Below are 27,367 nucleotides of genomic sequence, written 5' to 3'. Positions count from 1 at the left end.
TTTTAGCGAAATTAATATATTAATTAATAATCAAGAATTTCAGAATTAATAAAATATTCTATTGTTATGTGGAACCAACCAATAACCGTACAATATTTTAGAACTGAAGTACTTGAGAAAGCGACTAAAAAATGGATAACACACATGACACTTCCAGATATTTAAACTGGTCGACGCGCAAATAATATTATTCAATACCAAACCTGAGTGGTTTATTTCGATGTTCAGACATGAATCAGAGGTTTTAATGCGAAGCTCTTTCATTTTTTGGCCACGTGAAACAAGACTGACGCTGGCGTCTTCTGGAGCTTGAGCGATGCTTCCTAGGACTTCATAATCCGTGGAAGGACTATAATACTAAAAAAGATAATCTAGTTTAAATATTTTGATTTCTAAAGATCATTACAATCAGTTTCACGTTGTGATTAAAATGTTTTCCATGTTTAATTATGATCAAAATTTTGTCTTTTGAATTTACCTGAATCTTTAAGCTTTTTGGTTTCCCAGCCTTTTTGTCGTAAAGAGTAGCTATAGCTCCACCCATTTTTTCATCACCACCTGAGATGTATTTCCATTCATACCCAATTTTGTCTTCCTGCTTAGAATTTTGCTTGATCAATTTTAAGTGCGCATCCAAACTTTTATCTACAAAAAATTCATTAATTGTAATGTTAAAATTCTACAATGTGAATATAAAACAGAAATGACAAAAACAAATTTTGTCAAGAAATATATATATATATATATATATATATATATATATATATATATATATTAATCGCAATTTAGATAATTAATTTTGTATGAACCAACATACATAAGATAAAAGATTTACATTGCTCTCATATACAACGAAATCAGAAAATGGTATATTTTATTTGGCAGAAAGTTAACTTCGGATCCTTTAATTGAACATCATTAAGTCCAGAGACCAGTTGCTGTTGCTTAGGCGTGACATCAGTCGTCAATTTCACACATTTTTCACTTTCTCGTTTACGAAGTAAAGAGAAATTATTGTAAATGATTCGAACTCAAGATTTTGACAAATCTCCATGTTTCGTATGCCCCTGAGTTCGAGAATCCTATTTTTCGTATTATATCTGTCTGTTTGCAAACACAATAATTCAAAAACACATTGTCTACAACGGATGGAATTTGATGTATGGACTTTAGACCGAATTTGTATATTTCTATCACATTTTGAACGAAATTCTTTTAAAGCAACGCTGTCTATCTGGCAATTCAGATACAAGTAAACTTGATAGCTTCGAAACGTAAAGATCTAGATAAATAAAATTTGGTACAAAAATTTACTATCCAAAACAGATTTTTATCAAATTTCAACCTTATGTGTCGAGGGGATGATCGACTGTTGATCTGAACTTGCTCATGAATGTAAACGCAATGACTCAAATTAATGAAATTCGGAGTGTGGTCTTGCAACTACAACTATAGTTAAACGTTAAATTTTAGTAATAATCTATCGGGAAAAGGCATCCAAAATATATATTTGCGCGACAGATTCCATAAAAATGTTAGATTAAAGTCACAGATCTACATTTCCTAACTAATGTTCGCCAATGCTATTCAAGGTACTCCGGCTGGTTTTGAATTCTGCTTCTGATTTGAATATGCGTAACAGAAGTTTAACTGCAATATAAATAGACTGAATAGGGCTATATAAAGATATTTAATGTAATCCATATTTTGAATCAATACTATCACAATATTTATTAAAAATTTTGAAACTGTAAAATATCAAATTCACACATCGAGCAAGTAAAAGCAAGGAACAATTATAAAAAGAAGCAGGTAATTAATTTGAATAAATCTTACCTTGTGTGTACAGCTTATAAACCATTGACCTTATTCCATATGTTTCCTGCACTAAATTAGGATCTATTTCGAAAATCAAAGTTTTTCCATAAGTTGTACTGTAATGTAGCAGCATCTTTCCTTTGACAAATGTTTTATCAACTTGTTCGAGTTTATAAGTAAATAAGAAGGGCTAAAAATGTGAAAATGAGAAACTTTAATATCTGTAAATGAGCACAATAATACGCCACACTGTCTTTTTGAAAGTGAAAAGTGCACAATGTTATAATCTTCAATAAAATAATAAATTTTTAAAGAATCGTAAAAATTAAATAATTTTTTGCAAAGTTTTTCTATTCATTTATTAATCAATGAAAAAATTGCTGTTTAAATTTTATTTAAAATAAAAGCATTTTTTATAAAAGTAAAAAAGGACTGAACTTAATTAAGATCACATATAAATTATATTTTTTAGTTATAAGTTCGATAGCTGTTTTCTGCAATATCTATATCAGTTTTTTATAGAAATTCGACAAGAAATAATTTCAAATAATATTCAAAGACAATATAGAATACAATTCCACTATTAATTAGTTTTAAAAAATCCTCAATTTTGTTCGTTTAATAAGGCCAACTCTCTTTTGAATGCAACAGGGTAATATTTCTCATTCTTGAAATTTTGTAGCTATACCCTAAACCACTACAAATAGTCATCAGAAAAGAGAATACTTACTTCAGATCGGGTAGGATGGTCCATTTTTATGTACCCAGAAATATCTTTTGACTCAGGTTTAACTTCTTTTCTCATATCAAAACCGAATTTACTATTAGGGTCTTCTGTGTTTGGGACAGCACCGAATTCCAACCTCATTTGATGGCTGTTTTGCAGGAAAGATGCAGTGAATCTAGAGGTGCGTTGAGGTAGGAAAATATATGTATCAAAAGAGTGGTGATCATCTTGATGTTGTCTTTTGTGCAACTTCATTTCATATCCTAACTTTTTATCTTTAGATTGAAAAATGAGCTTTGATCCAGAATCATATTTATCTTGATTTACAACTATCTGTAAACTCCCTATTGCTTCAGCATAAGATCCACCAACAGATTTTTCCAAGTCCATTGTGAGTTTTTGATAAAATCTGTTATTATCAGAATTAAGCACATTTTTTTGGTAGGATTTCAACATGTAGCATTTCATTTGGTGACCTTCTTGGCAAGCGCTTAATTCGGTACTCATGGATGTAGGATCATTATAATTCCTTGATAATGTCACAGATACAGCAGGGAATTCTCCACTGACCTTGAAACTGAGTTTTTTCGAGTCATCCCTAGACTCGTCTTTTGAAACTTCTAAATCAAGAATTATTTTTTCAAAGCTCGTGGCTTTCATTAGAAGTTTTTCGCTACCGGAATGTGAGAACCTGTTGAAACTTGTGGAAAATAAAGGAGATTTATCTTTAACAATATTGGTAAAAATCGCAAAGGATTCTCCAGTTTTTTCATATTTTACGTTCGCTGATATTTCGGGAATGCGAATACTTTTTACGCGACCTTTTATTTCAATAATTTGATTCGAAGAAGTAATACTTAATTCTACCTCACCCTTTCGTTCACCATTGGCATCAATATAACATACCACATTCCTCTTAGCTGATTGATTATCGATTGAAATATATATTTTGGCATCTTTCAAATTTTTGTAAGGTGAAGAAATCATTGTGGTGGCAGACATAATATTATCTTCTTTTTTAATCTCCGAAGAAAATAAGAATCCGTTTTTTCCTGCTACATGAGCACTTCCTGATACTGAAGCAGAGCTTTTCGTACTTCGAAACTTTATATGGAATTCTTGGAATTTAATATTAGGAAGATTAATGATCTTAATGCTTCCTTCAGCTTCAGTTTCCTGTGAGGATGACTTTATATTTGCCTGAATTTCGGAAATTCTTTTGCTGTTGACATCTATGTATGATTTGAGAGATTTCTTGCTTCTATGATTGTCTACAGTTAGTTTAAGCTGGATATCTCTTATCTCTTTAATGGGTGTACTTATTTTACAAGTGGCACTTAATTCATCATTCTTCTTTATTATTTCCGTTGCAATAAAAATTCCTTTATTATTTGGAATTTCAATATTCATTGACGATAATATTCCGTAACCAGAACGTTGAACAGAGATACCAAAAGCTTGTTTCTCATAATTTTCGTGTGGAGTTTGCACTGCAGCTTTTAATTCAATGCCATTAGGTTGCAAATCAGAATTCCATTCAGCTTTATAAATATTTTCCCGAATCTTCAAATTGAAAAGTGATTTTATGATAGTTGAATGTCTATATCGAGTTACTCTTTGAGCTAGATGAACATCTATGGGTTGAAAAGAGTGACTTGGTGAAGTAAGAGAACCATTAACTAAAAGTTCACGTTTATTAGGTTCCTCTTTCCAACCAGCATCTAATTGCATCTTAGCAAATTCAAAATTATTTATGGAAACCAAGATTAAAGATGCTGCTGTTTCATTACCAGTTTTACTTTTAAATTGAATTTTAACGGGGTTAGTATCTACCGAACTGTATTCTAAGGTTAATTCTTGATCACCAATGACTGAAAGATCTCCTGATTCAGAAAGAGAAATATTGACAAATTTAAATATTTTCAGTTTAGATGAGCTTTTGTAAGTATCACCTCTAGGTGTCTTCGAGATTTCTACTTCTGTATATGCCAATATTTTCGATTCGTTATCATGGTCCACGTCCGGTATGATCACGAAATGAAATCCTTTTTTATTTTCTGACATCTCTGTTATTAATGAAGCTTTTATATGTCGTGGATTTTTGGATTTTAATCTCAGATCTAAGCTTAAATTTTTCACCAATAACCCGTTGTTTATCTTAAACATTCCTTCTATGGAAGGATGTTTCACATGAAGATCCGTCTCACTTTGATTCAAATGAGCTTGTAAAAGATATTTAGATCCAATATTTCCTTCTAAAGTCAAAGAATCACTGTCCAGTTTAAAACGAGCGTTACTTCTTAGTGGACTTGGTGATGAAGGAGTTTGAAGAGAACTCTCAATCTCGTGATGCAATTTAGAGTCATCACTTAACCTCTTATAGTTATACTTCAACTGAATTACTTTTCCCTCTTCATATTGAAATCTCGATTTACCTTCTATTACATTATCGCTCCTTTCTACAATTTCATCCTCATAAATATAATGTCCTCCAGCATGTTTCAATTCAAATTTTCCTGATGCTTTCAAAGGAGCTTTGGATTGATATTTCAAGTCAATAAGACCTTTTACACGTTTATCTTGATTATAGAGAAGATCAGCATCAACTTGAAATCTCGGAGTGGCCCCCATTTCTAAATTATGCTTTACTGATACTTCATAGTTGACGTTGAGTTGGGGAATTTCTATGGCAGCCATGTTTTCTCCACGACCCGAAGGAGGTAAACGAGACACCTGTTTTAAATTGATATAATTTTTCTCTGGATTTTGTCCATATTTTAAAGTAAGATTATTTTTTATACTATCTGTTGATTCTCTTTGCATGTCCCAATTCAAATACCAGTTTACTTCAGGATACTGAGTCGTCTCCAATTTAACATTTGTATTAATTTTTCTAGAACTCATTTGTGATGTTCCAACCAATGAAGCAGAATATTCTTTTCCTCCAATCATCTTATAATCCATTCCAAGATTTACAGACATAGCTTGAAGTTGTTTAGACCTTTTATCTACTGTACTACTAATTTTCATATCACCAATAGGAGAATTAAAAGACGCTTCAGTGCTTAACTTCCATTCACTTTTTGATGAAAGCTCCATGTTGCCTTCTTTCATAATAGTACCTAGTTTAAAAATTAATTTAATATGTTGAAAATAATGAAATTATCCATAATTTAAACTATATTAATATAAAACACAAATAATAATCCATTTTCAATTTTTATGAATAAATTTGTCGATCTATGTTTTCAGATTAACATGATCTCGTATTTATATAACACGAAGATCATTCAAACCACTTTGCACATCTAATAAAAATGACACATCTTGCAACAGTCTACAAAATTTTACCCAGTTTTTGTTCAGAATTTCATACAATATATAAATTTTGGCTTTAAAACGCGTTTCAATATCTTTAAAAATAAAATTACGACTAAAATTTGCTAAGATTATGTAGAGTTTTTCAATTGATTTGTTTTTATTGCTTTCTTATAAGTTTTAAGATGCACCTTAGAGCATTTTGGGAGCATTGTCTACCATCCATTCCAAAGTAGGTAAAATCTGATTTAATTGTTTCTATTTTTGATACAAATTCGAAATAACAGTTTTGAATAAACATGCATAAGAATGCAAATATTTTACCTTGTAATTACGTTATGGAAGTCATCATTATTGAAGAAAGGATTAAAATATTAAAATATGTAACCAAAATAGATCAAATTTCAGATCTTTCTATACTTTTTTTTCAGATCTTTCTATACTAAGTTTTATAAATCAAAATAGTTTTATTGATAAATACCTTTTAATGCTATCGGTTTGGAATTTGGTTTGTTCATTTTGAAATCAAAACCCAAGTGATGCTTTCTTCCCTTAATAAAAGTAAGGGATCCATCAATCTTTACAGGTTCAAGGTCACGGTAAGATGCAACGGCAGAAATTTGATAGATTTTTCTGGATCTGGATGAAGAGATTAGCTCGGTAGTAAGATTCGTCGAAATTACTTGTTTTGAATCGCTATGAAGCTCCAGTGTTCCCTGGATTAATTTGTCATTTTTTGTAAACGAACCTGAAATGGAAAACGTAAAACAATACAGAATATGTTATTGTGTTATATTAACGAGCTTCACACATTCGTACAGTGCAATGATTACACATACCACTTGCTCCTGCAGTTATAAAAGGAGTTGTAAGCTCAATCGAAAATTGCCTATGATCTGCATGATGTCTTAAGTCTAAATCAGCTGCAAATCGTCTTGAAATTTTTGATCCTGGTGTATCCAAAGAGGCTTTATATTTCATTTGAGAACCCTGTTAAAAAAGAATTTGTTTAACAAAAAACTATGTATTTAATTCAACTTATTATAATAAAATCGCCTTTTGATGGCTAGAGAAATTGATATTCTATTAGAGCACAATCCTTTCGCTTTTTACAATAGTTTATTATGTTTTTTAATTCATTAAATTGACTACTGTAACCAGATTCTATACAATTATTGTTCATCTCATTGCAAATTGGAAAATTCTTAAATAACATCAACACAGAAAAAAGCCTTCATATTTTTAACACAGCATAGAAGTTTTTAATTCTAATATCGATAATTTCTAATTTATTTCCAAAACCATTCTTTATGGATACGACGAAATTCACCAAAGGAGTTAAACTAGATGGCCTACAAGATGTTTTTACCCTCCTTTTAATTTTTGCAGTCTCTTTCAGGGACATTTAAGTTCTTAAAATAATTAAATAATGATTTTTGTATGATAAATTATTCATTAACATCAAGAAGATACATAGAAAATTACAAGTAGCTTAAAAACATTCTTCTACTAAAAGTTTACTCTAAGAATAGTTTCAAGCAAATCAGTCGAAAGTAATTTGAGTTATATTTTCGAATATTAATTGATACATTAAGTCTACGAGCAAATACAAAGTCTTGCAAATAATAGTTTCTAAAACTTGCCTTGGGTTTAAAAGCATCTATAAGCATGAAATATATGAAAAATGATTTTAAAAACTTACACGATGCTTTGGAATCTCAAGATGCATGACGTACGAATTGAAACTATTATCGGATTTCTTTACCGCAAATTCACCATTTGCAAAGGGTAAAACATAAGGGAATGAATTGGTCATCAAGGGTTTAGGAACTTCAAGTTTGGCACACGCAGTGATACCAAGTGGTTTGTGTAACTTCGTGATGCAGTGATCAACTTTCGTTTGAATTTTATCATAAATTCGCTTTTCATTGTGGTCCTCGTCGACATTTAATACATCAGTACTGAAAAAAAAACATACATATTAAAAATAATTCGATTGAGCCTAAAAGCAATTTTCCTCGATTGCTTGCTTCAAAATAAGTTTTTAAAAATAAAAATAATGACTCTTCCAATCGATAAATTGAACATTGTATTAATTTTTTTAAATATTATTTGATAACATTTATACGTTAATAATTAGAGATTTCTTTTTTATAAAAATAAAATTTAGCTAGTTGTTATCAGAGCAAACTATGACATGCAGTTACATTATTCATGTATATAAAGATATTGGCTACTTAAATAAATTTCTAAAGAATTAAATCTAAATAGTTTTTGAGTTATAGTGAGTTATATTCTGAATTCGTTTTGCAAATATAAATTTCCAATATATTTCAGTCATTTTTTTTACTTCCTTGTGTACGAAGCGTAAAAGAAGTTTTGTATTGTCAAAAAATTCGAACTCGATATTTTGAAATCTTTATATTTCTGATTTCTTTGAGTTCGAAACCACACTTTTTGGAATTATGTCCGTCTTTTTATGTACACTATAACTCAAAAACACTTTGAGTTAGTAGATGAAATTTGATATATTGACTTTACACTAAATTTATATATTCATATCTAATTTTAAACGGAATCCATTATTAGGAAGTCCGTCTGTCTGGTTGTCCGAATACAAGTAAACATGATAACTGCAAAGCGTAAATTGGTAGATAAATAAAATTTGGTACACATATTTAACCTCTAAAATGTAGATCTCTATAAAATCTACATCCAAATCCTACAAAGGGTTGATCACCTGCTTGTCTGTGCTTTCGCATGCGTGTAAACACAATGACTCAAATAAATGGAATTTAGTATGTTATCTTGTTGCTGTATTTATCGTTGTATGTCAAATTTTAGTTTTAAACGATCGGAAAAAAAGGTTCTCAAAACACATGTTCGATTTTCTAGCATCCCCTTTTTCGCATGCCAGCGATTAATCGCCAAATATCGCAAACTAGATTCACCCCAAGAACGATATTTCGAAGCTATTTTTCCATTAATGAAATGCAATCAATATACAAACATTGGTTTCTTTTGCTACATTTCGAAGCACACAACCGTCATATGTTGAGCTCTGAAAATTGAAATCTCAGCACTCGCAGCATTCAAGAAATAAACACTGATGGTGAAACCTTACCCAAGGTCCACCATTTTAAGGTGGGTGGGAGATAACACCTTCAGTACAGAGTATGCGAAAAAGATACAGGGAGATCAACCACTCTTGCTGTTTTTTTATTTAGCTGTCCATTTTTATTCCGCCGTTTTACTCAGACATTAATCATAAATGCCGTATTTACCTTATCTTGCCCATCATTATGTTCTCAGAGGGCAGTGACAAGCTTGCTATGGCAACATGCCCATCTTTGACATGGAGCTTGGCTTCCATATCTGACTCCATGTGCATACGAGTTAAAAGCTTAATATCTGGTCTTTGTTTGCTGGATTGTATTCCAACTGTTGTAGAGATTTCCACATTTACACTGAAACAAAAGGGAATTGTTAATTTTTTATGAATGTTTTAAATGTATTTTCTTATTAATTTATCTTTTATTTACTTTTACCTGGGCTGAAAATGGAGATGGACATCAGCATTTCGTGGAAGTGACCAGATATCAGCCTTGCTTTTAGCTGTGACTCCTACAGTCGAACTTCCTGTGAAATCGATGGAGTAAGATCGTCCAGTAACGCTTGGAATGACAAGCTTAGAATTCATGAAGATGAAGCTGTGAGAGAAATCTGCGCTTTTATCTTGTGCCATCTAAAAGAAAATAGCCAATATTTTTAAATCCATTATTCTAATCAGGCAATCAGATAATCATAAAAGTATTGGAACAGAAAATTTTGCTGCAAATGTCATGTCAACAAAAATTTATGTTTTAATACAGGATCATTTAGAAGCACAGAGCAACTTTAAAATTCGATAATTATCCTATATATAAAGGTAAAAGGATTCCATTCGTCCAGAAAAGAGGAAAAAAGTCACATTTTTTGCCATGAAACAGAATTTATTGCTACCATAGTTTCCAATTTAAACCAACAGACGATTCTGCAGTTGTCAGAGAAATGCCTGATATGGAAAAAGACATTAGCTGGGCAGTCTTGCAATTTTCAAAGTTGTATTCTCGAGTGAAAGACGATGTGTTGAAAATATGCAAACCTTTACTCCACTTTTTCGTTTAATTTATGTAACGTACCATTCCACTAGTCCCTGAATCATCATGTGATTAAAATTGCTACCATAGTTTCCAATTTAAACCAACAGACGATTCTGCAGTTGTCAGAGAAATGCCTGATATGGAAAAAGACATTAGCTGGGCAGTCTTGCAATTTTCAAAGTTGTATTCTCGAGTGAAAGACGATGTGTTGAAAATATGCAAACCTTTACTCCACTTTTTCGTTTAATTTATGTAACGTACCATTCCACTAGTCCCTGAATCATCATGTGATTAAAATTGCAATTCTGACAGTAAATTCTGTTATTTCAAAAAAAAAAAAATTGATTTCATTTCCATCTATTTTGTGCAAAAGGTATTTTCCTATCTTCAATAGTTTTTCCTGACTTCACCCTGTATTTGAATTAATATGAAATTCAGAAAATCAATATGTATGCAGATAGAGTAGACTAATATTATAATGATTAGTGGCTCTGTAACACATAGTCGTCAGGACTTTTGGCCTAGATATCCTTTAGTCAACATGGCCATGTATACATATATAAAATTTTCAAATTTTTCTATAATTTAATACAATAATTACTTTAACTCAACGCGGCTTTCACTACAATTGATTTAATTTTATAATTACCAGTTCTCACATTCTTAGTAGCCTGACCTCTAAATATTTGAAAAACTGAGAGGCTCCAATTTCGTCTAATTCGTCCTATAAATTGAAATCGCGATTGAATTCCTCTTTTAAAGTATTAAGTACACAAGATAATTTCATTTATTAGTTATATGTATATACATATAGTTAGATACCTATAATTGTTAAATTATTCCGTATACATATAATGATGAAATTCATAAAGTATTCATGAATTTACAATTTAATTTATTGTTATGATCATATTAAATGATGCACCGATTTAAGGCCCTGTCAACTAAATGAACTTGAAAGCTTAATATTCGTAATGCTTCTAACTAGTGGTTAAGTGCCTGTGAGCAAATTTTTAATGGAGAGTCAATTTTTTTAATATTTCGTAAATGCTTCTTAAAAAATATGCTAAGATAATATTGCATTAAATTTATGTAACTTTGAAGTAGTTGTCTATTATCTGCTTTTAAGCCTTTTTGCTTTATAAAGAGTTGCGATAATGAGCTCCTATACACCAGACGAGAATCCCAATAAAGCTTCTAGAAGAGTCAACTTAGTCTTTAAAAACGTAGGTGATTCAAAAAGTAAAGTAACAAAAGAGTTCTCACAGGTGAACAAATGCCACGTACGAATAAATTTAATGTTTAAATATCGTAGACGATTACATCATTCAAACTCTTCAAATAAATAAAATTAGGTGTGCTTTAGCATCCCTAAATGGCAGCGTAGAAAATGGTAGTGAATGTCTGTGGAAAATGGCAGCTTTGAGGAATATATGGTGTGCACTGAAGTGTGAAGTGTAATTAGAATTTTATATTTAAAGAAAACACTGCAACTGAAATTCATCTCCAACTTACGGAAATTTACGGAGAGAGTGCAATGTCTGTAAAATTAGTTGGTTTTAGTGCAATTAATTTGAACTAGGCAGAAGATTTATGCGAGACCAGCAAAGGTGAGGGTGGTCAAGCCGGGGATACCGAGAAAGCGATGAAGTTGTTTTGTGAGCCTGAAACACTGCCCACGTCCACCATTACTGTTATAGGATAAGTAATGGACCTCTTTCCGCTATGCTCAGTGCTATTTACTCACAGCACAACAGCGAGACCACTCGCATGTTTTGAGCTCTTTTTGATCTTTAAATTAGGGTGAATATTTCTAATTTACCAGTGGATTACCGAAAACAGAATAAACTATCATGTCTGGCATTCACAAAAATACTTAATGTATTTTATTTATTTTTATTAGCCGTATATTTTAAGTTGTAACTTTTTTATTTCAATTGCACATTAGGTATAAGATTATGTTAGCATTAGACTATTCAATGTAGCAAGTAGATTTGGCGATGAATTTGGCGACTTTGGCGACAAAATAGATAATGCTGGAAACTTCGAGAATTTTAACGATCCGTCCATTAGAACTACGATAATAAAGCTTTAACAGGAAAAACTTTATTATATTAAAGCTTATTTATTTTCTGAAGCTTATTTATACTATTAAAGCTTATTTATTTTTTTAAGCTTATTTATATTATTAAAGCTTATTTATTTTCTCTGGTCTTAAAGATGCAGATTTAACAGATAACGATAATTTTGTGGTAACAGCTACCGGATTTCTATTGAATGCAATTAAACAGAAAATGCATTCAAAATAACATGAACTTGATGGGGAAATATTGAACATTTATGCATCTTTGCCTTTCTGGATACACCATTCATAAATTGAAAATTCATTTGCCATATGGTGATTATACAAAATTAATGTCTCACCCAAAAAATAATATTTGTAACAAAAAATTTTATAGCAATAGAATTTTTACTTGATTTTAGTATGTAGATGCTGCCATATCAAAATAAAAACATTGTTAAGCGTTTTTAACAAACTTTGAAATATTTAACTTTTGTAACAAATTTTCAAATATTATTTAAAAAATTCTTATTAAGTGAAAAGTCTTTAAATTATTTTGTAGTATCAACTATTCATGTAAAGGCAAACACTTTTGATTTTGAAAAAATATATTTATTAATTATTTTATGTTTTTACTATGCTGAAATCTATGTAAAATGATTAAATTATTAAACTTATAAAATTGGTAAGTGATATTATGAGACATAAATTAAAATATATACAGCATAATTTTAAAACAACGACATGAGAAAGAATATAAACTGCATGGTAAGCGAAAATTAAACATTGCTTATTCTTTCTTCCTTCTCGGTTGTTCCAGAAACATAGGATGTATTTTCATACCTGCGGCCCCAACCAAGTCCCTCTACCACAGATGACAACACGAACTGTGTCGAAAATCTGACTCGAGCCGAATGTTGCATTCATGTGGGAGAGATTGCACCCGAATATATCTCCAATGACAGTGTAATAAATATCGTACACAATAAATAGCTTACCGTAATACGTGCTTTCTTTGGGTACCAAAGACAATAAAGTCAGACGAATAGGATTGTGTTTTCAATATTTAATGCGATATTAAAAGTGTTTATTTCTTGCACTGCTTCATTAAGGGGAAGAAACGAAGGTACATCATCTGACACCCGAGACGCAGATAGCATTTCAGAACCAATGCTGAAGTACAAGACGCCGTCGTGAATTGCCTTCTTAACCTAGATCTTATTCCTTTTTTGTTAATTTAGATATATTGGTTTAGAGTGCAAAAGTTTCAGACATCACGGCGGCTTTCTGTAAAAGTAATATACACCAATGCTTTTCTCTCATGTCTCTTTCTTTGATTTTGTGGATAAAACCGTTTCTCTCAGAGGAGTTGTTATCTTACTTTTTAAACCATCCCACCCTCTTATTTATCTGATGCACATGACAGAGGACCTTGACATCAAATGAAATCAGAAACATTCTCTACTGAGGAGTTTAGGATATGAGTTAGCTAAAATGGAAATTCAGCCATCTAACTTCCTTATTAACACAGTTAAAGAGCATATAGCAAAGTAAAGTCATTTATCTTCTCTTTCAAATAAAGCTAAATGTAATTCAAAATATTTTGATTGCCAGTTTGGTTACTTTATAAATAAAGCTAAATAGAAATAATTTGTACTAAAAATGTATTTAAATAAACTTTTATGCTATAAGAAATAGAAATCTTTGAAATAAAATAAATTTACCAAAAAAGTATATTTTTCTAAAAAAACAGAAACATGTATACTATAAAACAATACCGAGTTCATCATATCAGCAATTCTAATCATTTCCCCTATTCCTGATAAATCGGACGCCGACATATCAAGGATTTCAGTATTCAAGATCCGGAAAAAACCTGATACTTCAGCATCTGTGTCTCCAGTAAGCTGCAAATGGAAATATTATTTATTCATCAAATTATGTAAGTAACAAGCAAAAAGAAAGTATACAAGGTAAACTTTCATTGCATAAATTTTTTACTGGTTTCCTACTTACTCGTTTTGGACTAAAAAGATCCCAGGATGATTCCTTAGGTAGGGAATCCTTAGAACCAATAATCTTAGCAACCAGTTTTTCAATGCCTTCCGCTCTGATGCCAAACTACAAAAGAAGGGGGGGGGGAACCAGCATTATTCTAGTTATAAGAATCTTATTGCTGTGAATTTCTCAACTTCAAATACTCTTAAAAAATACATCCTTATAAAACTACTTTTCATATCTGCAAGTGGCTAGTATTGTGAGTGAAATATTCATTTGCATTCGGCATAGAATGGTAAATTATAATCTTACGAAATGTTACAAAATATATTAATATAAAAAACTCTCTTATGCATACGTTTACTTAATAATCAATGGCAGCTCAACCTTATAGCTGTAAAGCTGGCACTCTTGTATTTTTTTAATCTGATTTACTTACTTTTCCATTCTGAGAGCTCAATGATCAACGGAAAGGTGAAAATAGCTATATTAACGTAAAAGAAGACAGAAAATTGATCAACAAACAAGAGAAAAGCAAAGTCGAAAATGAGTCGCAGCTAGTCTTTGAGCAACCCAGGAAAGCTTATTGCACATACAACTGATTGAATGAGCTGGAGGTTGAAAGCAACCATTTTTTCCTTTGAAATTGAAAGCATCAGAGCTACAGTTCCACCAGATCCTGCTTGACTGCTTTTATCCGAAGTTCGCTTTCGTTTACTCAGTGTTTCCCCCCCCCTTTTTTTAATTGTTTGTTTATGAGTTTAGGAATCTATTCTGTAGGCTGTATAGACAGAAATACACTTAATGAATGTTCATTTTCTTTCATTAGATGTAATTTTTCGCGAAAATCGATAAGCAGAAAGATATAGCGATGCTTGGTAACAATAAATTTCAGGTTTGTCACTGAAATTTAAAAATTTAGGATATTTATAGGTAAAATGGCATTTTTAAAATGCAAAATCTTGACAGAAATTTTTTGCAAACACTGCTAATTTTTTATATGACGAGCCATAGATGTTAAGAATATGGATAAAAATATGAATGGTATAGTTTCTGTTATCTTTAGCATAATTTTTTATTGCTTAAGAGATTCGTAATGTGTTATTATGAAATAATATATCACTGAGACCACAGCGCTTACCAAATAAGTCTCGAAATAGTATTTTCAGATTTTGAAAATTGAATTACACTGCATTGGTTAACCTATAAAATCTATCGAATTACTCGAATGTATTACTTAAAATACATACATCTAAATTTTTTACTAAGTTCATTTTTATATAATAATAGCAAAATAAGTCTCTTTCACTTCTATCCACTACTATTCTAAAAAGTTCACTTTCTGTCATTATCACAACTCTTGACTCTCAGCTCCATTTAGAAGACATAATATCAGTTATTTTAATAAAACATTCAGAAAATTATTTCCATATAGGAACAAAAGTTTCTGAGTAGATCATAAATAGAGTATTATGCAAAAAATTCTTTATAGATACTACGAATTGCACATTTTACTCTTTCAGTTTCGTTTATCCCTTCCATTCCCGTTCTCCTCCGCACAGCAGGTGAATTTGCTGTAACTTCTGGATATCTTTCGTTATCTCAGTTTCAATTGCTTATCTCTGTTATGGCGATACGAACAATTACCAATAAGATATTGTCCTATAGAACTTACATAATCATTTCATGTGTTCGTTATATAAAATGTTCCACGAGAATGTCCATTATATGTAAAATTTAGCATTATATGAGAAAAGTATAAAACATATTTTTAAGCCAGTGATCTACTTACTTCTAACAAATTAACATGGTTATCAAATACATCTATATCGAAACGAGTAGAAACAGATCGTGGGATTTTAGAGTCAGGAGAATGAATGATGTCAGCTTCAATTCCTCCACCAACTTTCAAAATTTTGCTGAAACCAGCTACTTCAATGTTCTTGGAATTTTCCCAATATTTAAATTTTGGCGGCTGAATATCAAAGTTCTGGAACAATTTTTTTACTTTCTGCTTGGTTGGTTTCGTGGTCTTTTTCAGGTTTGTAATGCATGATGATACGTACGCACCCACTGGAAAAGAAAAAAAATGCTTAAATTTATGAGATCATATTATTTATAATTAAGCCTGCATTGCTCAATAATTCATATTTTCTTTTTCAATTAATTTTGCATAATTTAATAATTGACAACTAAAATTACACTGAGGTGACAAAAGTCATAGGATATCAATATGTAAATATACAGATTGCAGTATTTTTGCGTACAAAATTTCAAAATGGGAAGTGCATTGGCAAGGCCTTCTTTCGTATTCAAGTGATTCATGTGAAAAGGTTTCAGATGTGATTAACAGATTTTGAATGCTAAATGATAGTTGAAGCTTGACGCATAGGACATTCCATTACGGAAATCTTTAAGGAATTCAATAATCCACGATCCTCTGAATCAAGAATGTGCCGAGAACATCTAATTTCAGACATAACTTCTCATCTTGGAAAATGCAAGGACTGATGACCGAGTGGTTGATGACTTAATGACCGAGACCAATGACGTGTGCATACAACTGTTAGTGCGAATAGACAAGTAACACAGCATGAAATAACCACAGGAATTAATGCGTAACGTGCGACAGAGGTGTCCGTTAAAACAACGCGGCAAAAATTGAGTTTAATGGTGTACGGTAGAAGAAGATTAACTCGAATGCTGCAGCACCTCCCCTGGGCTTGTGACCATATCAGTTGGAATCCTAAACGACTGGAAAACCGCGACTTGTTCAAATGATTCATTATTAAAGTTGATAAGATCTGATGGTTGGGTTCGAGTGTGGTTCAGACTCTACGAAGCAATGAACCGAAGTCAATAAGGCACTGCGCAAGCTGTGACCTTTCGTCAAGACCACGAAGCCATCAACAAGGCACTGTGCAAGCTTGTTATGGATCCATAATGGAGTGGGCTGTTTTCATGTGGAATAGACTGGGTCCTCTGGTTCAACTGAAATGATCTTTGACTGGAAATGGTTATATTCAGCTACCTGTAGACCACTTGTAACCATTCATAGACTTCATGTACCCAAACAATGATGGAATTTTTAAGGATGGCAATGCGCCATGTTACAGGGCCACAACTGTTCGCGATTGATTTGAAGATCACTCTGGACAGTTCCAGGGAATGATTTGGCCACGATGAATCCCATCGAACATTTATTGGACATAATCGAGAGGTCAGTTCATGCACAAAATCCTGTACCGGCGACACTTTAACAATTAAGGATGTCTGTAAAATCAGCATGGCTTAATATTTCATGGCTTAATATATAAGGGAACTTCCAACGATTTGTTGAGTCCATTCCACGTAGTGTTGCCGCACTTCACCGGGCAAAAAGAGATCAGATACCTCATTAAGAGATATTCCATGACTTTTGTCGCCTCAATATATGCCATATAGCTAGACACACTCATACGTTTCTTCTATATCAAAAAATATGGAGAAAGGTAGTTTCTCCTAGCAAATGGATTGTAAATTTGGGATTCCAGTAACAAGAAGTTGTCATAAGTAGACCGATCTCAATGGAAATCACTCTGCAGCGAAGAGATGCATCTTTGTTCCTCCACTTCGAATGTATATTAAACGAACATTAATCATGCGCTCAAGGGTCTTACAATGGCCATTCGTAAGAGAAATCGGCCTTTATTTCAGAGGAATTGATGATTCTAGATAGTAAAAAAATAATCTAAAATTTTACTGCAATTATTTTCAGAACTCATTTGCTTTGATTCCCTTTATTCAATACATTTAAAATACTTAAAATTATTAAAAAGTATTTTTTGAAGTGGGATAATTTTAAGGCAGAATCAAATTTAGATTATTTAAAGAAAGGGTTATATCAAATATATGATTATTTTTAACCAATCATTTTATGTAGGAGAGTATAATTTTAAAGACACTGTGACAAAAACCAAAAATGCATTAATCAACTTGAATAACTTTACCTTGAGGATTGCTCTCACTGTCAACTGTTTCTTTGATTTTTTGAAACTGTTCATGATCAGCATGTGCAAATACACTGGCAAAGACAGCAATCCTAACTTCATAATCTTCATTTTTATTTGAATACATCGTAATAAATTCATCGGGTCTTTTCTGTAATATAGAAATTCCTATAATATTCATCATATAAATATTGAGAGCAAATGTTTATTTGCAATTGATATAGAAATATTTATAATATACAAAATTTATAGTATATATTTATTTTTAAAATATTATGATTGAAATATAAGCAATAAAGAAATCAATGAGGCGAACACTATTAGATCGAAATTCTTAATTCCAGTTGTTGTATCAATATCGTGTAGTATATATAGTTTTAAGCTTCAATAGACAATGATTGTTTATACTCATTCAAAATTAAAATATCTGGAACAATAAAGGGCGATAAGTATAGTGATGCTCTTACATTCTATGTTTAGATCTGTATTTACAGAACCGATTCATAATTAGTGGGAGAGTCTCACCGAAACTTTCTTGTATGCTATATAGGTTTTATCCGTCTACCCACTACACCAAAGAATTGTGTATATTTAGTAAGATTGTGAACGTCACGGGTCTCAATGAGATTTTAGTGCTTCGTAGTATAGAAAAGAAAGCCAGCATTTGTGTTTTATTACCCTCATAAAATTTGGCGAAGAATAGTTACGGAAGATTACAAGAATAGTTAGAAAGATAGTGCGAGTTTTGGAAATAAATCACTAGAATTCGGTTAAATTCAATTACCGAAAAATCCAAGACGTATTTTGGAAACTTTTTCTCTAACCGTTAAAACAAAAATTTGACAAAGAACTACAACTGTAGTCACAAGACACATACGAAATTTCATTTATTTAAGTCGTTCGTTTTTTAATTTTCGCGTTTACTTGCATATACAAACCGACAAGTAGTCATTGACGGATTTAGTTCTAAATTTGACGCAGACCTATAATTAAAATATTAAATATATGCATCAAATTTTATCCATCTAGTTCTCTTCATTTGCAGTTATCGTGTTAACATATTTTAGGACAATTGGACAAATATACTTTTTCTGAATGGGTTTCGTTTAAAATTTAATAGAAATCTACAGATTAATTTTAAAGACTATATGCCAAATTTTTCTACTGTCTAACTGAAAACTCTTTTGAGTTATCATTTTCACAGACACAATTCCAAAAATATGCTTTTTAGATTCAAGGATGCCTAAAACATGGAAATTCGACAAAAATCGCTAATTCGAATTTTTTGAAAATTACAATACTTTCTGTTCGTATAAGAGAAAATAAAAAGTACAAAGACGAATTTGGTACTTGTACTGTCCTTCTTCTCATCAATTCAGATTAATAATTTAACATTTTAACAGTGCGCTGACGTGTTAGAATAGATAGAATTTTTTGATAATTCTTCACAAAACCTCAAAAGAGCTACCCTCACCCTGTAAAATCATCCTTAATAAACTGAATGACCTGCATCGTCGTACTAGCACTCTGGCGGAAACTTAAGTTTTAATGGCCAACATCAGCTAACCCCTTCCTCCCTTAGAAGGTGAGTTCTGTCTTCAGCCAATTCCACAACATTACTTTACCCATCAGAGAAGCAAGAATCGACGACCTTATCTGAAGCTTCTCATTCCCTTACGGAGTTCCCCAGGTGAGAGAACTCTTTATGGAAGTCTAACTTTTTTTCAATTTTTTACATTAGTAAAACAATGTATTCACCTCATCTATTCTTCTGAATGCATCTATAGCAGCCAGTCTCAACCTGATAGACTTAGAATTGTCTTGTGCACATGCAATGATGTTTCTACGAGCTTTACCATGGTATCCCATGTTTCCGAAGGCTTTAAGAGCTGACAGTACCTGTAAACAAAATTGTACATATTTTACAAATTTATAAACAGGACCATTTCAGAAAGAAAGGACTTTAGTAATGTTTTTCCAAGAGATATTTTTAAAATTTTACACAAATGTTGAAATCTGAAATTGAATTCTCTATTTTAATTTTATGTTAATGACTGCTCCATTATATTGCATAATAGAAAAAATCAAATACCATCTAAAATTTGTGTAATTTTTAAAGGAATTGAATAATTTTTATGTAAGTAATTCGGAAATCAGTAAATGACAATTTTAATACTGAAAGTTATTCCAAAGGAATAATTCAAGAACTTTCTGATTGATATTTCATTATAAAATAGTAATTAATTAACTTTATACATTAATTTAAAATAATATGGCCAAATGAATTTTTGCAAACAATTACTCTTACTTTCTTATCCCCATTAAATGAATATTACTTGATTGTTAAGTTATTAATTATTCATGCATTAGCTATCAAGCATGTGAAATTATACAACCGTTTAATTAAAATAAAGTGATTTCATTTTTGAAGACTGATGCATTGATTTCAAATAATGACTCTTTATATCAGAGACAAAAGAAATTCAGTCAATAGTATCGGAATTATTTAGCAAAAGAAAAATAATTTTTGTTTAAACAATATGGATGAAAGTGAAGTTCATAAACGTATTGTGAATGTTCATATACTTTTTAAAATATATCCTTACCTTATCATCATCGTCAGATGAGCAATTCTCACCTATGTGTTCGTTAAATACTGAGACGACTTGATTCACAGAGCTTACTCTTTTACAGTCTTCTGCAGAACAAATTCGGTGTATCATAGCGGAAACTCCAAGAATCACAGGTGATGAAGAGTCCCTTTTAACAAGAGGCTAAAGTGAACAACAAAAATATATCTTTATGAGTTGATAGAATTTAGCACGAGGCCTTCTCAGTAAGGATTGCACATAATTTTGTAAAATTGATTAAAAAATCAATAAAAATTAAATTAATATTACACGTGTAGCGAGATAAGTAAAGACTAGATGGCACATGTTTCACTATTATGACATCACCGTTATGATCTTATCAATACGCGTTGTTTGACTTTCACCTACGCCAGAAATGGATATGACAAGTAACAAACACATTTAAATATTGCTTTTGACATGAAAATTGACACCTGAAACTTATGCGATGCTGCAGGAAGATTATGGGAAGTCTGTTTTTCTCTAGCGCGGCCAAAAAGGGTTTAAAAGAGGGAAGACAAAAGACTTCAAAGAAAGTTGTATCCGGCTCCCAATGACTGCTCTAATGGAAGCAAATACCAACACAGCTGTTGTGGTAGTAATTTTGTTTATTGCCACTCACACGTTGCTCACAGAAAAACTGCACATGGCAAGTGTTTGTGCGCGGTGGATTCCGAGACTGCTCATCATTATCTTTCAAAAATCAACTCCATCTGTGTCTCCCATACACTTTATAGCTGATTTAGCACAATACGGTTATTTTCTCTTCATAAATTTGAAGAAACCACTCCAAGATGATCGTTTTCTATCATCAGAGGCAATGGTAAAAACCGTAGAAGTGATATTGAAGGGTCAGTTAAGAAATGGCTTCCAGAATGTGTTTGAAGATCGTAAAAAAAGTGACATAAATGCATTACGTGTAATGAGGTATATTTTGAGAAAGACCTATCAAATTTTGGAGAATAAGTATCGTATTTTTTTATTAATTAATGATCATGCTTTATTGAACAGCGTACGTATTTTTATACTTTTTGAATTTCTAAAAGTAAAACAGGATTTGAATTTCTTATCTTTTAAATATTATTCTAAAATAAGTTATTTTATAACAAAAATTTTCATATCCTCATGTACGTATGTGTGGTATTATGATCGTTAAAATTAAATCAATAACCACCCGTCTAGTGAAAATTCAAATTTAGAATCAGATTTCAATAAAAGGAATAACTTGTGTTCACTTTCAGTTGCTTTATTGTTTGCTTTGTACGAATGGTTAAAATAAATAATTAACATTTCAGTTAAATATCACTTTTTTGTGAAAATTAGAGAAGGGCATTTTTACCTACTTGATGATTGAAAAAATAATACTTACAATAACAGAAGACACCATTTCTTTCGTAGGTTTTCGAATCAAAGCAAAAGAAGCCGGCCACAATTTTGCTTTTATTCCTGTTATTTCCTGGTTTTCAATCAGTTTTACCATAAATTTCACGGCATCGTTAGTCCCAGTCATAGGTAAAGTGTCAACGAAAAGATCCCTAAAAAATTAAATAAAAGCGCATCAAACATCTGTAAAATATGCCCTGTGTCTTAAATTTTATTGATTTTTCTCTAGAAAACTTTTTACATATATGATAAAAAATAATTCCCAAATGGAAACCATTTAGATCGCTTAAAAATTTCGCATATTAAGCATATTATTAATCGCACACTTTCGTTAATATAAGCTTAATACTTTACAAGTTTTATTTCAACTGTCATTATTAATACATAAAATTAGTTTGAAAACGGACCAACCTCATTAAAAAAAATTTTATTATATTTTATTTTACATCAAAAATATATATTAAAAAAATTTCTACTTCTAATAAATATACCTCCTAAATAATAAAAATTTTAAGAAATATACCTTCGTAAACTGTGACTTACTTAACCTTCTTCGAAGAGCATATTTTTCCATTCTTAAGAGATTCGTAGATTCTATCAAATTCTTTGTACGACAAACTCTTTGCCAGTTGGCCAAGTCTTATAAAATCACTACTAACACTGACGTCAACTACACGAATGTTCTTAGAACAGAGTTTTACCAAAATATTCTCTACATCTTTCCCGTGGCTGTCCCCTTTCCTTGTCTCTTCAATACCGAATAAAAGTTCTTCCTGTGTACTATCTTCACCTGAAAACAATTAAAAAAATTGTAAGAATAAAAGAGTATTGATTTATTCAAAGCATATGTTTCTTGTTAAGCAATGCTTGACAACAATTATGACCTATCACAATTCTGCAAATTTTAAAATAGGAAGAAACCGCCGAATTACCCCCAACCTATGCAGGATATTTCTAATTTTCCTTAGGATCTGAAATGAAGGCCGCATGTTCCTGCATAATGGTTCTATATAAAATCAAAACTTTTTTTGACTGATTGCAAGAAACTCGGTTTTTTCTTCCTCTTTTAAAATTTGCAAACTTGAGATATTGGGTATTGCCTATTAAGGGACAAAATTCTAACATTATTTATTGCGAAAAAAACGACAAAAATTGTTTGTATCAATGAAAGAATTTTGAGAAATGACTGATTCTTGATCATAATGCAAAGAAATTGTGCAGTTTATGCATTATTCAGTATTCCCTAAATCATTTAAGATTGTTATTGTACAGTATTGTGCTATATTACACAATATCACAAAATACTGAAAAATATGAATCAACTCTTAAAGATACTTGAGGATTTGCCTTAAAAGAATTTTTTTCCATAATCCAGAATGGTTTTTAACATTGCCCTCTTTACCCAGTAAACAAGAACTAGAGTTAAGCTAGGTCAAATCTTTTATTATTAACAAAATTCAATTTTGCATTTAAAAATCAATATTATGTGATAAAAGGTTTTATTTTAAATTATTAAAGGGCCATAGTTAAAAATTTTTCAACGATTAAAATCCATATTTCCTTAAAGTTCTTTTTGTAATTCACAGTATGATACTAAACGAGAAAATATTTGTCTGATTGCTTATATGGACTTGGTTCTTTTGATTAACCATATTCTATTTAGTTCAAATATACTGTTTCAATATGTCAACAAACATTGAGACCAGCCTATTATTAAAATTTTCCATTTAAAAATTCATAATTAAAATATCATTTTTATTAATAGTATTACCTCTTTTAGTTCCAGAATTCTACTTAAAATATCATATTATGAAAGCATTAACTTATCATACTAATGATAACTCAACTAAATGATTTTAAAATACTATAAAGATCTTTATTTAAATAACTTTATTGAATTCAGAAACTGAAAAAAACTTACTAGTCTGAAATAGCTCTGCGGATTTCCTTTCTAGAAATGTTATTTCAAGATTGCTTGAAAATTCAATCCAACTGCTTTTTTCTTTCATTGGCGGCTTCATTCTCTCCGTTTCATTGCATTCGACTCTCTTTAGAATTTTGTCTCCAATGTATTGTTTGCAAACTAAGCGATCATTTTCGAATATTAAAGAAGAAGGAAATTTCTAAAAAAAAAAAAAAAGGAAAAATATATGTTTTTATGAAAAGATGTACTATTTACAGAAAACTTCTCGAAAACTTATTACAATTAGACAGGCATAAAAGAATTTAAAGGATTACTTACTGTTGTGAGGAGAGGTGTATGAAGTGTATGTCTGTTGGTGCAAGATTTCAAATCTTTTTCTTTCGTTATAACCAACCCCTGATCATATGAAGGGGTATATTTTGTTTTACAGCTTCCCAAGCTATCGTGCTGTAAAAAAATAAAGTAAAAAAAAAAAAAAAAAAAGAGAAATGCAGTCTGTTTATCATAACAGAAAATAGGACATTACAGTACAATTAAACGGGTGTCCAAATTTAGTGAATACTATACAAAATTAAACAACAATAGTCGATTAGAATTTCAGTGCCATTCATAACATACCTTAATTCTCAATGCATATTAATGAATTCTCTTTCCATTGATATTTTTTCACTGTTTGAGTTTCCTTTTCTTATTGTTTTCAGCTTTTCGTGATTTACGATTTTTGTTTTGACCTCCAGTCTTTAAAAAATAATTACATTATTTCTTTTTGTCCCTTTTATAAAAGCGTATTTTTTTCATTGCGCTTAATCATTTTCTACATTTTAATGTTTAATACATTTTAAAATTCATTATCAGAATTATTGTATAATTTTGCAATATTTTTCCAAATTCATTACCATATAGCCTCCTTTCGTATGGTATCAAATTTAGTTAAAATAAATCGATTAATCAAATATTAAATACTAATAATATTAATATATTAATATTAAATTTTCTAATTATAATCTGAAAGATCTGAATGCATAAAATTTCAAAACTCTATCATTAAGTGAGTGTCACAGCAATTACAAACATGAATGTAAGTTAAATGAAGCACGTAAAAATTACTGTCGATGAAGGTTAAGAACGAAACCATCGTTAAAATTTAAATGGTAAAATTCTCATGGATGAGTGTTGAGAATAAAGATGGTGCTAATTTAAAGTTTTAAAAAATCGATCTCAAGAATTCTAACAGATTAAGTTTTCGATAAAAGAATGATCTTAAAACAATGAAAGTGAATTCAGACTTTGAATAGAAAATGAAGTAATTTTTTTCTTAATATATTATCTTTATAATTTTAATAATTAACTTGTAAATAATAAGAGACAGAAATATACGAAACGCCTTGATAGTTTTGTCTTAAATAGAGCTAAAAGTAATTATTCTACTTTATCACCATTTTAAAAAATATTAACACTAAAACGAGAAGTCTCATTTTTATAGGGCAAAAGCAATACACGAAGATATGTGAAAAAAATTGCTTTCTTGCTTTTTTTACCAGATACTGTCTCATTATCTAATAATCAGGAAAAAGTTTACTTGCGATATTTCACATTCGGCCGCAAAATTATTCTGAGACTCTGTTAATGAACAAAAATTAATTTACAAACCCAAATGAACGCATAAGTAAAAAACAAATTTGAAAATGAGGCATTATATAATGATAAACAAAAAGAAATTCAGTTAAAGGTATTTATTTTTAATATTTTAAACAAATACTTGAAATTAAAGAAAAAAATTTTCCATAAAAAATAAAGAAATTAGAATATTTTTTCCTAAGATTTAAGAAATTAACGGATACATTTGATGTTTATACATTTGCTTGTGACAAAATGCTTTAAAAAACTTGATATAAGCCCGTAAATGGTTTAGAGAATAGCGCTGAAGACATCAAACAGCTGAAATAATACTTGAATAATACACAAAAAAATAACATTTAAGCTCTATTATGACTGCAAAAGTAGTCCTAAAATATTTAATCTTAGTTATCATATAAAGCTTGACAATGCATGGTATATCTTACCGTCTCAACTTCTTCTGGAGTATCTAATCTGGACATGGAATTAATAAAAGAAGATATCATGGCCTTTTTTATATTAAGAGACTGTGTGTTCTCTTCCGAACCTGGACATATGTGTTGTACCTCCTGGTCGTTTATGGCAAACGGTAATGGAATTTCAAGTTTCTTCTTCAGGTCTTCCTTTTCTTCTGAAGTCAGTTTCTGATTGAGTCTGATGTTTCTCATCTAAAGAAAGAGGGGAGAAAATTAAAATAGAATAAAGAAAAAAATTGAGAACTTAAATTATGCTTAGGAAATTGATCGCCATTACTCCATTTGAAAAAAAGAATGCGCGGTATTATATTATATCATTGTAGTTTGGAAAACGCAGTAATTTTGGACCTGGGATATTACTTTTCCCCAAAATGAAACCATTGGAGTAGTCTTCCCAAAACTTCTCACTTATCCTTCAATAAAGGAATTTTTTCTCCCCCTTCCCCCCCCCCGCCAACGCATAAAATTTTAGACCTTAAGTAAAGTTGCTAATACCATGCAAGGCATTCATAAACAATAAATATGAAATATAAATGATTGATGTGAATCTAGCATTTTTACTAAATCCATCGCGCGAATATATATTTCGGACTCCTATAAGCCTACCGCTTGAAACCTAAATTTGACAAGGAACTATAGTTATATTCACAAGATTAAATATCGAATTTCATTAGTTTAAATCATTGCATTTATGAGTCATTGTATTTGCCTGCATGCGAAAGTACAGACCGGTAGACGGTCATCTGTTTGAAAGGTTTGGTTCAAATTTGAGAAATTATTTACATTTTAAATTTTAAACTTGTGTACTAAATTTTATCTACCTAGCTTTGTGCGTTTTGTAGTTATAGAATTCACTTGTACAGCAAAGCCAAGAACTTAAGTTTAAGTTCAGTCAAACCTTTTGTGAATCGATATCATTCAAAATCTGATAAAGATCTATAAAGTTGCTCGTAAGTCCATATCCCATTCGTCTAACCCGAGGCGTTTCTGAGTTATCGAATGCATAGACAGACAGACATAATGCCAAAAATGAGCTTTTCAAACTCATTGAGATGGGAAACGTGAAGATTCGTCAAAATCACAAGTTTGTATTTTTTGACGATTGCAATACTGCTTCTATTCTTTGTACAAAAAAAAAAAAAAAAAAAGTGAAAATATCTCAACTATCTGAGCAATCAGTTGATTGCTCCAAGATCGCACATTAAATGGCGATTCTGACAGGTCGCTGTTCTTTTTTTTAAGTCCACTTGGCCAAATCTAGTATTCCTCTCTAGGTTCTTGCA

At 30.8% G+C, this 27,367-nt stretch overlaps 1 protein-coding gene across 1 annotated transcript in view; it reads right to left on the bottom strand.

Moving 5' to 3' along the window:
* LOC129959198 (uncharacterized) overlaps positions 1 to 27,367 on the bottom strand; it is a 44,031-nt gene that overhangs the window by 11,030 nt on the left and 5,634 nt on the right. The window contains exons 3-22 of the mRNA XM_056072021.1: positions 26,055 to 26,276; positions 24,310 to 24,438; positions 23,989 to 24,190; positions 22,611 to 22,857; positions 22,054 to 22,219; positions 20,661 to 20,828; positions 19,813 to 19,953; positions 18,055 to 18,205; positions 15,858 to 16,138; positions 14,084 to 14,188; positions 13,846 to 13,974; positions 9,412 to 9,608; positions 9,148 to 9,330; positions 7,566 to 7,824; positions 6,703 to 6,853; positions 6,345 to 6,611; positions 2,549 to 5,667; positions 1,837 to 2,008; positions 479 to 645; positions 204 to 357 (exon numbers count right to left, since the gene is read on the bottom strand). Coding sequence (XP_055927996.1) covers positions 204 to 357; positions 479 to 645; positions 1,837 to 2,008; positions 2,549 to 5,667; positions 6,345 to 6,611; positions 6,703 to 6,853; positions 7,566 to 7,824; positions 9,148 to 9,330; positions 9,412 to 9,608; positions 13,846 to 13,974; positions 14,084 to 14,188; positions 15,858 to 16,138; positions 18,055 to 18,205; positions 19,813 to 19,953; positions 20,661 to 20,828; positions 22,054 to 22,219; positions 22,611 to 22,857; positions 23,989 to 24,190; positions 24,310 to 24,438; positions 26,055 to 26,276 — 6,610 coding nt within the window. The remainder of the gene's footprint in view (positions 1 to 203; positions 358 to 478; positions 646 to 1,836; positions 2,009 to 2,548; positions 5,668 to 6,344; positions 6,612 to 6,702; positions 6,854 to 7,565; positions 7,825 to 9,147; positions 9,331 to 9,411; positions 9,609 to 13,845; positions 13,975 to 14,083; positions 14,189 to 15,857; positions 16,139 to 18,054; positions 18,206 to 19,812; positions 19,954 to 20,660; positions 20,829 to 22,053; positions 22,220 to 22,610; positions 22,858 to 23,988; positions 24,191 to 24,309; positions 24,439 to 26,054; positions 26,277 to 27,367) is intronic.

The sequence above is a fragment of the Argiope bruennichi genome, chromosome X1, assembly GCF_947563725.1.
Source record: "Argiope bruennichi chromosome X1, qqArgBrue1.1, whole genome shotgun sequence".
In the NCBI taxonomy this organism is placed as follows: Eukaryota; Metazoa; Arthropoda; class Arachnida; order Araneae; family Araneidae; genus Argiope; species Argiope bruennichi.
Note: the sequence above shows the minus strand (reverse complement) of the source record. Positions and strands in the feature narration are given on the sequence as shown.